At 41.9% G+C, this 12,695-nt stretch overlaps 1 protein-coding gene across 2 annotated transcripts; it reads right to left on the reverse strand.

Moving 5' to 3' along the window:
• Positions 1–7,959: 7,959 nt before the first annotated feature.
• S100Z (S100 calcium binding protein Z) lies at positions 7,960–10,311 on the reverse strand. Of its 2 annotated transcripts, XM_069001922.1 has the most exons (3): positions 10,225–10,311; positions 9,267–9,414; positions 7,960–8,115 (listed from the first exon to the last, which is right to left on the reverse strand). In XM_069001922.1, the coding sequence occupies exons 2-3, from the start codon at positions 9,405–9,407 to the stop codon at positions 7,960–7,962; spliced, it is 297 nt and encodes a 98-aa protein (XP_068858023.1). In that variant the 5' UTR covers positions 9,408–9,414; positions 10,225–10,311. The 2 variants fall into 2 exon arrangements, with proteins under 2 accessions (XP_068858023.1, XP_068858021.1); XM_069001920.1 differs by lacking the exon at positions 10,225–10,311 and having other exon boundaries at positions 9,267–9,548.
• Positions 10,312–12,695: the final 2,384 nt, after the last annotated feature.

Consider the following 12,695-nt stretch of genomic DNA (forward strand, 5'->3'; position numbering starts at 1 on the left):
GTGGTTGCAGGTCTCATATCAATGTCACTGTCGTTGAAGAGTAGAGATTACTACACATCATTTGTAGTTTATTGTACATGTTCAACTGTTTGTGAATCCTTCAGTATATTTTTTCTGAACAATGCGATTGGTTAGCCCAGATTAAGGTGAGAAAGAAATCTAGTGGCTCTAAAGTGTCACTTATGCTACAGTGAAGGCTAAATTTTTTGTCCCATCTTTTCTAAATCAGTCACTGCTTTGAAATAACACCACAGAAAAGAAAGCAAGGGAAAGATTGTACAGCAAATCACAGTCCTGAAGGCTATTAGGAAGTCATGTCCTTGATACAGACGTGCACAAGACTTCGCTTCAAACTCTGTCTGAGACAAAGACAAACGTAAGGAGCTCCTGCTCCTGGTCCAGTTCCCTCATACCTTATGTCAGCACAGAAAACACTGGTATAACTTCATCCATACTTAGTACTCAAAATCATTACTGAATACTTCACTAAAGTTGTGAGGAACTTAGCAGCCACATCCCATAGCATCCATCAGTCTTCTCTACACTAAGAAGTTACACCATGCTTCATGTTACCATTCTCGATAAGGGCAAATTATCAAGATACCCAGCACATCCACTCACTACCACATCCCATTTCAGTGGTCACTGCCCTGCCTGACACCCAGCCAGGAAGCAACCCAGAGCACAGACCTAGAGAAATAAATGTGGAGTTTAGAGTTCCAAAGCCCTTGCTGTCTAGAGGGCCCAAAGTGTGACTGCACTCAGGATGCTAACAGAGCCCGTGGTCATAACTACATTTAGGAACTGTTTGTGAGACTGCATGAGAAATGAGTTTGATGCCATGGCAGTTAGCAATGAGTAACTGCCTATTCTACAAAATGCATCAGTCAACTACTGGAAACACCATTTAAGCACCTGGACTATGGACATACAATAGGAAAGATCGAATTCAGCATGACTAAAGGAAGTAAATTGGCCCTGTCAATGGTTTGATATGTCCTTTTTGCAAGAACCCAATCAGAATTGCAATGACAGCTGAAGGAGAGCATTTCCAGCAGCAGAAACACAAAGTCTGAGATCACATTTTGTGCTCCAATCCTTTACTCTTGTGTTTGTTTCAGGGTCAGGCAGGTGTCCCAACTGTCCATGATCCAACCTGAGCCCAGGACTCTTCCGCCTGTAATCAGTGGGAAACTCCATCACTGATTTCTATTGCTACCTGCCTGCCTCAGCTTTGTGCTGGGTATGGAAAGCCTCTTCCAAGCCTCACCATACATCTCTCTGTAACACCACTTCTATTACTTCTCTCTGTGTGTCTAAATTTGCTTTAAATAGAGCTGAACTTTCCATAAGGTGAAGTAAGTGTAGCTTGTTAACTCTGGGCAGTTTGACACAAGAGATGGTGTGATTTGTCATGTTAAGCGGCTTAGAGGGATGACAAACACATGTGATTTATGAACTGAAAGCCTATCAGCATCATGCAGGCTTGATGATAAGTGTTGCATTAACTCTATTTATGGCATTGTCTAAAAGCAAAGATTTTGAAACTCGCAGTTTAGTGGGTTACAAATAATCAAGCAAACATTATATTCAAACACCGAGATTACCCTGAGGGCGGTTATCACTACAAGCTCTGCCTGTGACTCAACCAGCATCTACACAAAGCAGTCAGGGCCAAGAAGTGGGAGAAAAGTTTTTTCCCAGGAAGGAGAAAACAGATACGAGAATGGGCAACTGGCAAAGGCACATGCCATCGCTCTGGTGTTAGGAGAGGTGCCAGAGGTTTGTTGAACTGTTCAATTATAGCATGGACCTTTCTCCTCTGTGAATCCTCTACACAGAAGCTCAGCCCTCAAGGATTGCTGCAGGAAGGTCTCAACACCAGAGCTGCACACAGGTGTCAGCATGGCTCCCAGGCAGCCTCTTCTATCTGATCATACTTGCCTTTGCCAGCTGCAGCAGCTACTCTGATCAGTACCAGTGCCCTTGCAGAAGAACATTCTCCTTTCCAAAACATGGCACAGCTACTGCATCTAGACTTTGCTTGGAAGTGTAACCCTCATGGCCCAGGTTACATCCTGTTCTAGAACTCCTTTCCCACAGCTGCAACTTTCTCTCAGCGGCCCTTCCCAAAGCGGCAGCCCCTGTTCCTCCTCTCCCAAATTTCCTGTTCAGCTTGTGGCTGCTAGAATATTCACCACTTTGTTTTCCATGCTAAGCCAGTTTATTACACAGAATATAATTTCAGATGTGTTGGGCAATCTCTGTATTTACATGTATCATGTTCCAAAATTTGTTTAATCTGTGAAGTACAAACTTTATCTTTGACAAAGCACCACTTTCCTAAGTGATATTTTGAGATTTTTTTTTCATCCAAGAAGGACAAGTATTTCTTAGCTGAAGTGACTGTCCTTGACTGAATCTTTCTCATCTGGGAAAAAACTGTAATTCAACACAATTCTGGTAGTGTTAGACATCACAGTAATGGACCCAACCTCAGAAACACTGTGAATAGTTACACAATTCAAGCAGTCAGTATGAGTCAGATAAGAGATGTCAGCATACCCAACATAATAGTATATTTATCTTTTCAACTGCTCCCTCTATTTAGTCCTTTATTTATCATGTATGTGATTCCTTACCAGTTATCCCCAGCACTGTGCAGCCCACAGTGCCAGTTTGATCAGTTAGGCTCCAAATGCTTTTAGGTGAAAGTAGAGGAATATCTTGAATCAGTGTAAAAATCATGTAAGTTGAAGGATCTTGAGGTCACCTGGTCATAATTTTTCCACCTCCTGAAGTCTAAAGGCATCTCCACCTTTGATAGAAATGTCACAGAGCATCTTTACCTCAAGTGCAGTAATGGGCTTTTTAATTTCAAATATAAACTGCTCTCCTTCTTGCAATACAACTCCTAGGGCACCAAAAATGACAAAAAACCCCCTCTCCCCCAAATGAAAATTGCAGAATTATGTCATTAGTGCAACGGCAAAAACAGTTTTGCTTTCACCTACCCAAGGCATCAATAGTTCGATGAGATGGAGCTCTCCAGCCCCATGTCTCATCCAGATATTTTCCTCAGCCACAGGGGTCTGTTTGCTACTGCTGCTTGATGTCCCCAGACAGAGATGAGGATTTCACATCTTTCTGTAGCATTCTCAACTTCTTGCCATTTTTCAACTCCCAGAAAACAACGTTAAGTAGTGCTCCAGGTGGTACAGTTGCTTTTCTGCCCTTTATAACTTGTTTTACCCACAGGTCTTTTTGCTGCCATAGCTTTATTCTGTAGTGCTTTTCTGAGTTCATGCAGCTGCTGGGAATGTAAGTCAAAGCAATACACAGAGTTTTAGGGCAGATATTTGAAAGCTGTACTGTGATGATTGCTCTGCAACCCATGCAGTCAAACAGGACCTGAGAGGACAGCTTAGAATTTAAAGCAAATGTACAACATTTTCCACTGATTTTCCCCCAAAGACCTGGGCTCTGAACAACTACTCCTTCTGTCTTCCTCTTAGCTGTCTTGTTGCAATATTTGCAGTTTTACAGACATGTCCTTATTTAGCCAACGAGCTCACAGAAACACAGCTTTCTATTGAAGGCTAATTTAGAGTCTCAAGCACATGTTCTCAGCTGCTGCAAAATTATGCCACTAAGTGCAATAGGCTCTGTCATTTTACATCAGCTGAGAATCTACTTGCAAGGGCAAAATAAGTGGATGCAGCTGCAGTTCTCTTCCTTGGGAGTTGCCCCTTATACACAACTGATTGCAGGTGGCTGAGAGTTGGTATTTAAAAAGGACAAGTTTTTTGGTGTTTCTTTTTTTGAAAATATTTCTGCTGAAGTTCATTCATTTTCTCTCTTTGATGGCTGTCCAGGACCTGTAGCCCAGCATACTCCAACTCAGAGGAAAGGATGTGGACAGAACCTGCTTAAAAATGGATTTCCAGATCATAAATTAAACATTCTCTCTCATGCCATATCATGTGGCAGAAGAAAGATAAAATTGAAAATGTGACCCCTTTTTTTTTCTTCAAATAATACAGTACTATTCAACAGACTTAATTATCCCTAAAACCACAAGTAATAATTGTTGGCCTGCCAATCAAAGCCCTTATTAGACATGCACATGATGTCACATCACAGTCTAAATCTTAATCTAAATCTAAATCTTCCTGCCAGTCAAAAATCTTTATATAGATTAATCTGATTTCAGATACAAGTTTTGTATGCGACCTTTCACCCAACTTTTTCAAGGCTGTGATCAGAGAGAAGCTGGATCTTTAATGTGTGCTGCTGAGCTGGTATGATGGACTCTGGGCTGTCCCTGAGAGTTTTTCTCCTGGCCATACTCTGCTTTGTGCTGTAGCATGGAGCCTGAAAAAGGGTCACCTTGGGTGGCTGAGGGATGTGGGGTGGACCTGCATTACTACAAGTGGTGGACAGCTATTAATGACATTGCTGGCTACTGGAAATGTTCTGCTCGGGTCTTCTGGGGTCACTTCTCTTTCCCTTTCCACAACCCCAGGCAAATTTGTCTCTCACCTTCACAGGGAGAAAAAAATGTAGAAGATTATTATCCCATTGCATTTGATACCTTCCACACTGCTTGGGACTATTATCCCATTGCATTTCCACACCTATTGAGGAGTGGGAAAGGTGGTGCCTTCCTACTGGACCTAGCTGGTAAGTCACAGCTTGGAGGCACAGCTCCATTACAAACCCCTTGTCTTCATGGTGGTGTCATACACTTGGGATTGGTAGCTGGATAACGAAACTGTAGAAGTTATAAATTTACTAACAGGTAATGCATCAAGCTTTGTGTAGCCAGTTGCACTGACACTTCAAGTCTCTTCTGAACCGAAATAAAAGCAAATGGCAGAGGCTGAGGCTTTCAAGATAATGGAATTTATCTTCTGCACATCTGCTCTTTAGATGTCAAGCAAAGCAATTTCACAATATATAGAGAAGATCTTGTATGGCACTGTTGTATTTTTATTGGTCTTTGATGTAACTTAAAAATATTAGGCCATACGGTGGTGTTCAATTTTCTATAGATTTTTCAGACAGCCTGATAAAACAAATGGAAAAAAACGTCTGTAATTAGATATCGTTACTAAAGTTGAGGGACTCTGGAGAAAGCCACACAACAAGCTTGATTTGCATGTAAAACTTCATAGTGCTTCCTAGATTCATGAACTGCAGAAAGAGTTGAAGTCAGCAGGAGAATATCAGTAAACAATGAGAAAAACATCCTGCCTTCAGATTTGAAGGAGACATTTTTCCCTTCTGAGAGAAGGAAAACCCAAAATGTTCACATCTTCAGGACATAATGTTCATAGTGAGGCTGGCCTTGCATGAACCATCATGCACAGCCAATATAAGTGGCTTCAGTGCCGTTTTCCTTCCTGAGGAGTGCTTATAGAACAGAGGATTGCTCACAGTTTTTTCTGGTTCAGAAGCAATTCAAAACTTTCGGGTGATCTTCATGTATCTTTTTTAGCAGCGATGTCTACTACTGGAACATTAGTTGGCTCCTGCAGGAGAGGAGTGGGAGAGGACCGCTGGTCCAGCGGGTCAGCCCACAGTTAGCCCAAGAATAGGACGGCGAGTCTTACCCCAGGGCCCCACATTGTGCAAAGGCTTTGTGGGTTTCAGCTTTTGAATGTGTTTTGTGCATTTTCTTACTTTTCTGCTTGGTTTCCAGTCTTTGTACAAAAAGGATTCTTCTTTAAAACTGACAGAGTTTAACATTTGTCCTTGCAGTTAAAACAGCAACAAACAACACCTAATAAGACAAGCCCAAAACAGTGATTTACAAGGTTTTAAAACTTCGTTGGAAAAAAGATTATTTGAGTCATTTTCCTCTGATTCACCCACAGCTCATGTGCAAGTAAGCCCCTTTCACAGAGGAATTAGGATGTACACAATCCTTAGTAAATTCAGATGAGATGGCTCCACTAGCCCTTCTGTCACAGCAGTGACTCCTGCTGCCTGACTCCAGGGCACATTGTTGCTGCCAGCTGTGACCTAGCATAATTCTGCTATGCACATGGAGTGCTACATGTCCAAGCATTCATCAGGGATGGGCAGAGGGTTAATGAACTTTCTGGAGCTTCTTTCCAAAAAGCTTCTTGCTCAAATGGTGTAAAAAAGAAACTGGTTTTTACTGGCATAATCTTATTCCTTTAGCTTGGAGTTGAAGCTTTAGACTGCTCTTTCACTTCCCCTTGGAGGACAGTGAAAGGCTTAGAGGCTAGCAACAGTCTGGGACCCATGAGAAACCATAAAAACAGTGACATGTTTTCTGGCTGATACTTTTGCCATCCTGGTCCAACTCTTGCAATGATATTGAGGTGCATGACATTAAAGGGGACAAAAAGTTGTCCAGTTGTTACCAGTTTTACTTTCATACTTTCTGCCATGTTGGTCTAGAAGATATTTTGTGAATCGTGTATAATTTTGCCACTGAAGGGTTAAAGCATGCTGTGGCTCTGTCACCATTGCAAAGTTTTCTTTTTTTTTCTGGGATAACACCATTTGGTGGTGGCTCCTTTCTTAGGATGATGTCTGCCCCTTGTAATATTTATTACACCCTGTAGAATCCCCTGCTTATAATTGATTATATATTCTTAATCATATATAATTTCATACAATCGTACACTTTACTGAATGGTATTTGGAGGTCTGAGAAGGAGAGATAAGTGAACCACATTCCCCAAATGTTGCCTAGCAGGGCACATCTTCATTGGGGAGTGGTTTTTTAATAACCTCTTACACAAACAGAAAGTCTTCTTTTAATTCAGATGCCCTTTATTATAGTTTGAGTTACAAACAAAATAACAAGGAAATAAGAGAGCTCTCCATGCAAGAAAAAAACCACAATATCCTGCCACTGAGGATTTTCAGGGCTTCAGAAGTACACTTAAATCAAACAGGAGTGTGTAAGTACTCTTAATTCAACCCAAGTGCAAGCTAACTCTGGAAGGGGTTGTCCCACTCTCTCTTTGCCTGGCCATGGGGTCCAGGGAACCCCTGCTTCCATGGGGTGGATCAGTGTAAGATGAAATCTCATTTTTCCATGAGATGACTCACACTACAAAGTTGTACCCTGGAATTCCATCTAATTAAATCCTCCACAAGTGGTCCTCTAAAAGACCTCCTTTTAACCATGCCAGAGGAGTGAAAGCAGAAGGCATTTACACATTCCCCCCAAAGACCCAGTCCTTCCATCAGCCTTCTGAGCAATTTGCTGACTAAATCTTCTATGTATTTGAATAATTTATCATATGAATAAATTAATTTATGCCGAATGAAGAAATTGACTACTGGGATGCAGTAATGCCAACAAAACAAAATTGAAGCTGGAGACATAGAGGAAATGAACCTGTAACAATGGCAAGCGGTATCGTATGCTCAGGCAGCAAGAGACAGCTGTGACCACATCTGAAATATGAGTGTGGGGAGCAGCATCTAAAAAATGTTTTAGAATAAGCAGAGCCGAGCTAAAAAGAATTGGCTGGTTTTGAGCTGCAAAATGAGATTATTGTAAAATGACTGAAAAATAAATTGCAAGTTTTATGTCTCATTCCAAATTTTTTCCATTCAGGAAGTATATGAGTAACATTCCCATGCCTTTTGCTTTCCACTGACATTTAAGAAATAGAAGTCTCAACTCCCGCCAAATGATCTGTCACCCCAAGCCCTTGACCTGGGCAACTGATAAAGGCATGTTACAGATGCATGGAGTGCAAAGACTGGAAATATCAAAAGCCAGACCTCAAGTAATGTAAGCTGGCTGTGGTCCAGCTTACACCAGCTGCTGATCAGCTCCATAAATGTCTTACAGCAGTAACAGCTGGGGGAATCATGGTTTGCATTCACTAAACACCAGTGAGGGCTACCTAACTAGGCATGCTTTGCTTGTGTTTGTGGCCAGGAGAATGATTACATAGAGGATTTTTAAAATCCCTCTTTCTTTAGCCGTTCTTCAAAGAAACCATTACATGCCACAGTCAAAGTAGCAACCAGAATTACAAATTCATTAAAATCTACTTCATTGTCCTTATTGGAATCCAGGTAATTCATAATTTTATCAAGGAGGGGGTCCTTTTGGCCCTAGAGAGAAAGAGAAGTGACTTAGCTATACAGATCTTGACTGTGCAATTCTGACACACCTGGCACCACTGCTATGTTATGAGACTGGTGTTATTAAATAAAACGCATCAAATATGCACCTGAACAGTAATTATATCTCTAGTCACTACAGCATCAGAAACTAAAGACAGTGCAACCCCTAGAAGGAATACAGGTACTAAATAGGCACTGAAATAAATCAAACAGATTTTAGGAGATGCTGAGCACAGATCCCTTTTGACAAGATGGATCTGTGAAGTGCATTTCTCTGTATCATCCCTCAACAAAAAATACTTAGATTTCCAACAGGCTACTCATAAATGATCATATTATATATCCATTCATCACATTCAGAAGATCCCTGGTTGGCAAACAATGCATCCTATTCAGTGGCTGCAAGAGTATTGAATCTCATAATAATAAATTAATAGCCAAGATTAAAAGAAAATCCAATTCAAGGAAATGGATACAATGTAAAAAAAAATCCTGTAGTCATAGGGTCCACAATAATTTTTACGATTAAGAGGATACATAAAAACATTATTACTAATGCTTATGATTCCATAAAAGCATCCATTCTGTGTAATGTAGAACATAACAAACATGCGAAGAGATATTCAGATGAGCAGCTTATCATTGAAAGGATTTTCTTAGCACCTCTCTGCAGGGCACACAAGCAGCAGTACTGTATGGCCCGTGTGCACAAGCTGCTTTCCTGTCTCATGAGAACTGGTTGCTGCATGTAATTCTTCAATGGGCTTATCTATGCCCTATTATGAAAAACAAACAAAAAACTAATTGGACTTTATTTGGTATTGATTTTGCTACTGCTTCTAGGCTGGCCTAGCCCTCCTGCTCAAAAGCACCATGGAGTATACAGAGCGCCAGTACCCATCTCAGCTGCCAGTAGTACATGGGAGGGCACTGGGGCTCAACACCCTCTGAAAATACATTGCACAAATGGGACATTTGGCATCATGTTCTTCTGTACAGCTCCACAAAGAACTGTCAGCTGAGAGACTGTGACAGGATGGGCCTTGCACAAGGAGATGCTATTCCTATCCAAACACTTGGATAGCTGCTTAACCCACCCATGAAACAGTCACTCAGGAGGTTCAGAAGCTGCATCTTACTGAAAGGAAGTCAGTGAGCTCACTGGTGAGAAGCTCCTTGTGTTCTCCTTTACTGAGCTTATATCTGTCTCCTTCTTTGCCAGAGTAGTGATGGAAAATCCTGATCAAGGTGTCCATTGCATCCTCCAGTGGTGTGGTCATAGTAGTGCTGTGGGGCAAAGATACGGTCACTGACATTGCACAGCAGTCAAACCAAAGGCCAGTCTCTGGGAAGGAAAGGAGGGCTGGATGAAGACAGAAATTGTTACCAGTACTGAAAAGTTGGGCTTTCAGCTGATCCATTCTGTTGGCTGTGTGTGAGCAAGGATGCACTATATAAAAAAACCCCATTGTCCTGAACTCACACGCAATTGCTTCAAAAAAGTAAATGGAAAGGAAGGATTTTTATTTAAGAAAATGATCTACTGTGTATCCATTTTCTAAAGCTACTTCAAAAGGAAATCTTTTGTACCCATGGCAGAAAATACAGGAAAAATGAAGCCATACCTTCTTACCTGCTAATTTAAATATTTTCTCAAGAAAATGAGTTCAACAAATTCCATCTGCAAAAGAGAATGTACTTTTATACAGAAAGCTCCACACCAGTTTAAAGATGATCAGAGGAAGATCACCAGTAATAAGGACAAGTATCATCTTTCAATTTATTTGGTCTTGTTTGCTTGGGCTGAGCCTTTTTCCTATAAATTGTCTGCAGTAAACGGATGTGAGCTGGACACCCCCAAGGTTTGCCTCACTTGAGCGTACAATAAGAAGGTACACAGGGAAGCAACACCAAGAAAACGGATGGAAATACAATTATATGCAAAGTAGTGGACCCAAAAAGTAACTTAAAGGAGAAATCAGGTATAAGTGAAAAATTATGATGAATAAGCTGTGGAGAAAGATTAAAAAGCCAGAATGCACTTGAGGGTAGGACTGGAGTCCTGAGCAATATCATCATGCAAAGGTTAAGACTTACCTGTTTTACAGGCGAGCAGAGGTGCATGCAAGAAAATACCCAGATCGCAGAAGGTGATGGTCACCCTCCTTTCAAACCCATGCACAGGCTCTTGTTTATCAGGTTCAGAGGGTGGATTACACACACAGAGACAGACGTATAATTGTCACAGGGATGACAGGTCTTCTGTTTCCCTCTGCATTTGCCTACTCTGTTCAATAAAAGCCTCTTGCTGTAACTAGGTCACTAAAATATTCACCAGGCAGAGTAAAGGGCTGCATTTGGAACACATGGGATACTTTTTATCATTTGACCTTTTACAAATATGCCCATTCAGGGTCTTGAAGGTCAAAATTAGAAAATGCTAACAATCACCAAGTCAATATGAAACAACTTTCCACCTTTTTCAAAAGAACACTTTCTAATCTGTCTTTCAGTATTTCTAGAGTCTAAGTGCCTCAGTGCTGGCAGCCAGAGTTCAAAGATACCTGGGTACCTGGGGGTAGGCTTTTAGGTGAGTTTGCCACATATCCCTTGGAACATCTACTTGAATTGTCAGGTATCTCCATACACCTAAAACACTGTCTCTTGCCAAATGAAATTCTTTCTGTAGTGCTTGTATCCCCAGGAGGAAATCAGGGAACAAGTTTCAGTGGAAGGTGTGCCTGGAATTACAGTGTGCACCGAACAACAGACTTTGCTTCATTTTTATAGCCCTGCACAACAACTGTAGCTCAGCATCTCTCTCTGAATAAATGACCTTGCCCCAGAAGGGCAGTAAGTGACCTCTGCCCCAACCCCAGCAACTCGCTGATGCTGGAAGTGATTGCTGAGGGATGCAGGAAACAGCAGTTTCATTGTGGTAGGGCCTACTTACCACCCAAAATAACAAATGACAGACACATGAAATGAAAAACTGCTTGTGAGTTTGCTTGAGGGTTTGCTTTCCCTCAATAAAGCTGCACACACATGTCCAGTAAGCACAACTGTGCAGATGAACAGGGCACAGAACTGCAACTTCTTGTTTCATTCCAGACAGAGGGAAAGAGAATGAGGTGGGCATTGTTTTTAGCTCTGAAATTCTCCAAGCACTCCTAATTTTGAGTATCAACATATATCTTGGCCCACACCCCTACCTGCCTCCTGTGCCTTCAGACATGTTTCTTCTGCCTGTGCTGTTGTGACAAGTGTGCACAACCTGAGGGGTCTTGTGTGGGCCTCTGGGACAAAAAGGAGGGAAGGAGGGGGTGGAACACTAAAAATACTGGATCCCAGTGGTAAGAGAAGTGACCATGTGTAAAGTGTCGTTTCCAAAATAGGCAGGCTGTTCTGGCTAGAGGTCCCTATGGGCATGCATAGTGCTGTGTGCAGGACATCACCTCCAACAGCCATCCCTGTGGCCAGGAGTCCTCACCAGGGAGGGAAGGGGCAAGCCAGTGCTCAGGGACTTTTTATAAAAAGTTAAGGTGGAAACCAGAGGAACAAGAGGAGCATAATCTCCCCTGGAGTCAGAGGAGAGCTGGGGAGGAGAGCTGCCCTCTGTACCTCTTCTGTGTTTGGGGAAAGCTCATGGGTGCCTGATTTTGTACAGGAGTTGTCCCTGTGCTCCTGTAAGCACTGGGATCTAGCTGGATCATGTACAGTATATGGGAGAAGAATATGAGTGAAATCAGGCATAGCACATCTTTCCCACTCAGTTCTGGGAATCCTCTGTGTCTGCAGATGAGAAGAGAAAGCACGGAGCCCCTTATGTAGCTACAGCCACAGGATTCTGTCTTGCCTGTGATTCACTAATAATTGTAACTATTGCTCAGAAATATTATCCAGATAAACATCAAAATACTTGGTTGTTTTTCGTTGTTGGGTTTATGTGGGTTTTTGCCATTTATTCAACAGCAGCTTCACCCACAACCAGAAAAAACCCACAGCTGAGTCGTTACGTAAGCATGAAATCCTTCTGTTTGTCTATATACTATTACACTGATCCTCTGGCTAATGATTATTGCAAAATAATTATCTAAGCAGAGTTTACAGGAGGTACAACTTCCAGGAAGCAGGTGTAAACTTTAAGAGCTGCCATCCTCAGGACAGAATAAAGCAGGGTTTCCTCTATTATCTCCAGAACAGCAGCTCGATAATTTATACAGTGATATAATAGGTGCAGACTCTCTCTCTAGCTACTTTCACGCCAACTAATTGTGTAAGGAGCCTTCTTTTCCACACTAGTGTGTGACACAGGGAACAGCTGCACTGAGCTTGTTTGTCAAGGGGTCCACGCAATTTGCTGTGTCCAGTCCTTTCCTCCCTGGCTAGCGAAATCCTGCCAGTGGCTCCAGTGACAGCAGCTGTCTCATAACTTCTGTGAAGGCAGGTGCCAGGAGTGTCTACTCAAAATTAATGATTATCAATCAACTGTTATATGCTTCCTCATCCAGCGCTCCAGCACAATCTGATTTAGTATGGTATCTAGTTGGCACTGAAGGTAACTAAAG

This window comes from Aphelocoma coerulescens (assembly GCF_041296385.1).
Source record: "Aphelocoma coerulescens isolate FSJ_1873_10779 chromosome Z unlocalized genomic scaffold, UR_Acoe_1.0 ChrZ, whole genome shotgun sequence".
Lineage (NCBI taxonomy): Eukaryota > Metazoa > Chordata > Aves > Passeriformes > Corvidae > Aphelocoma > Aphelocoma coerulescens.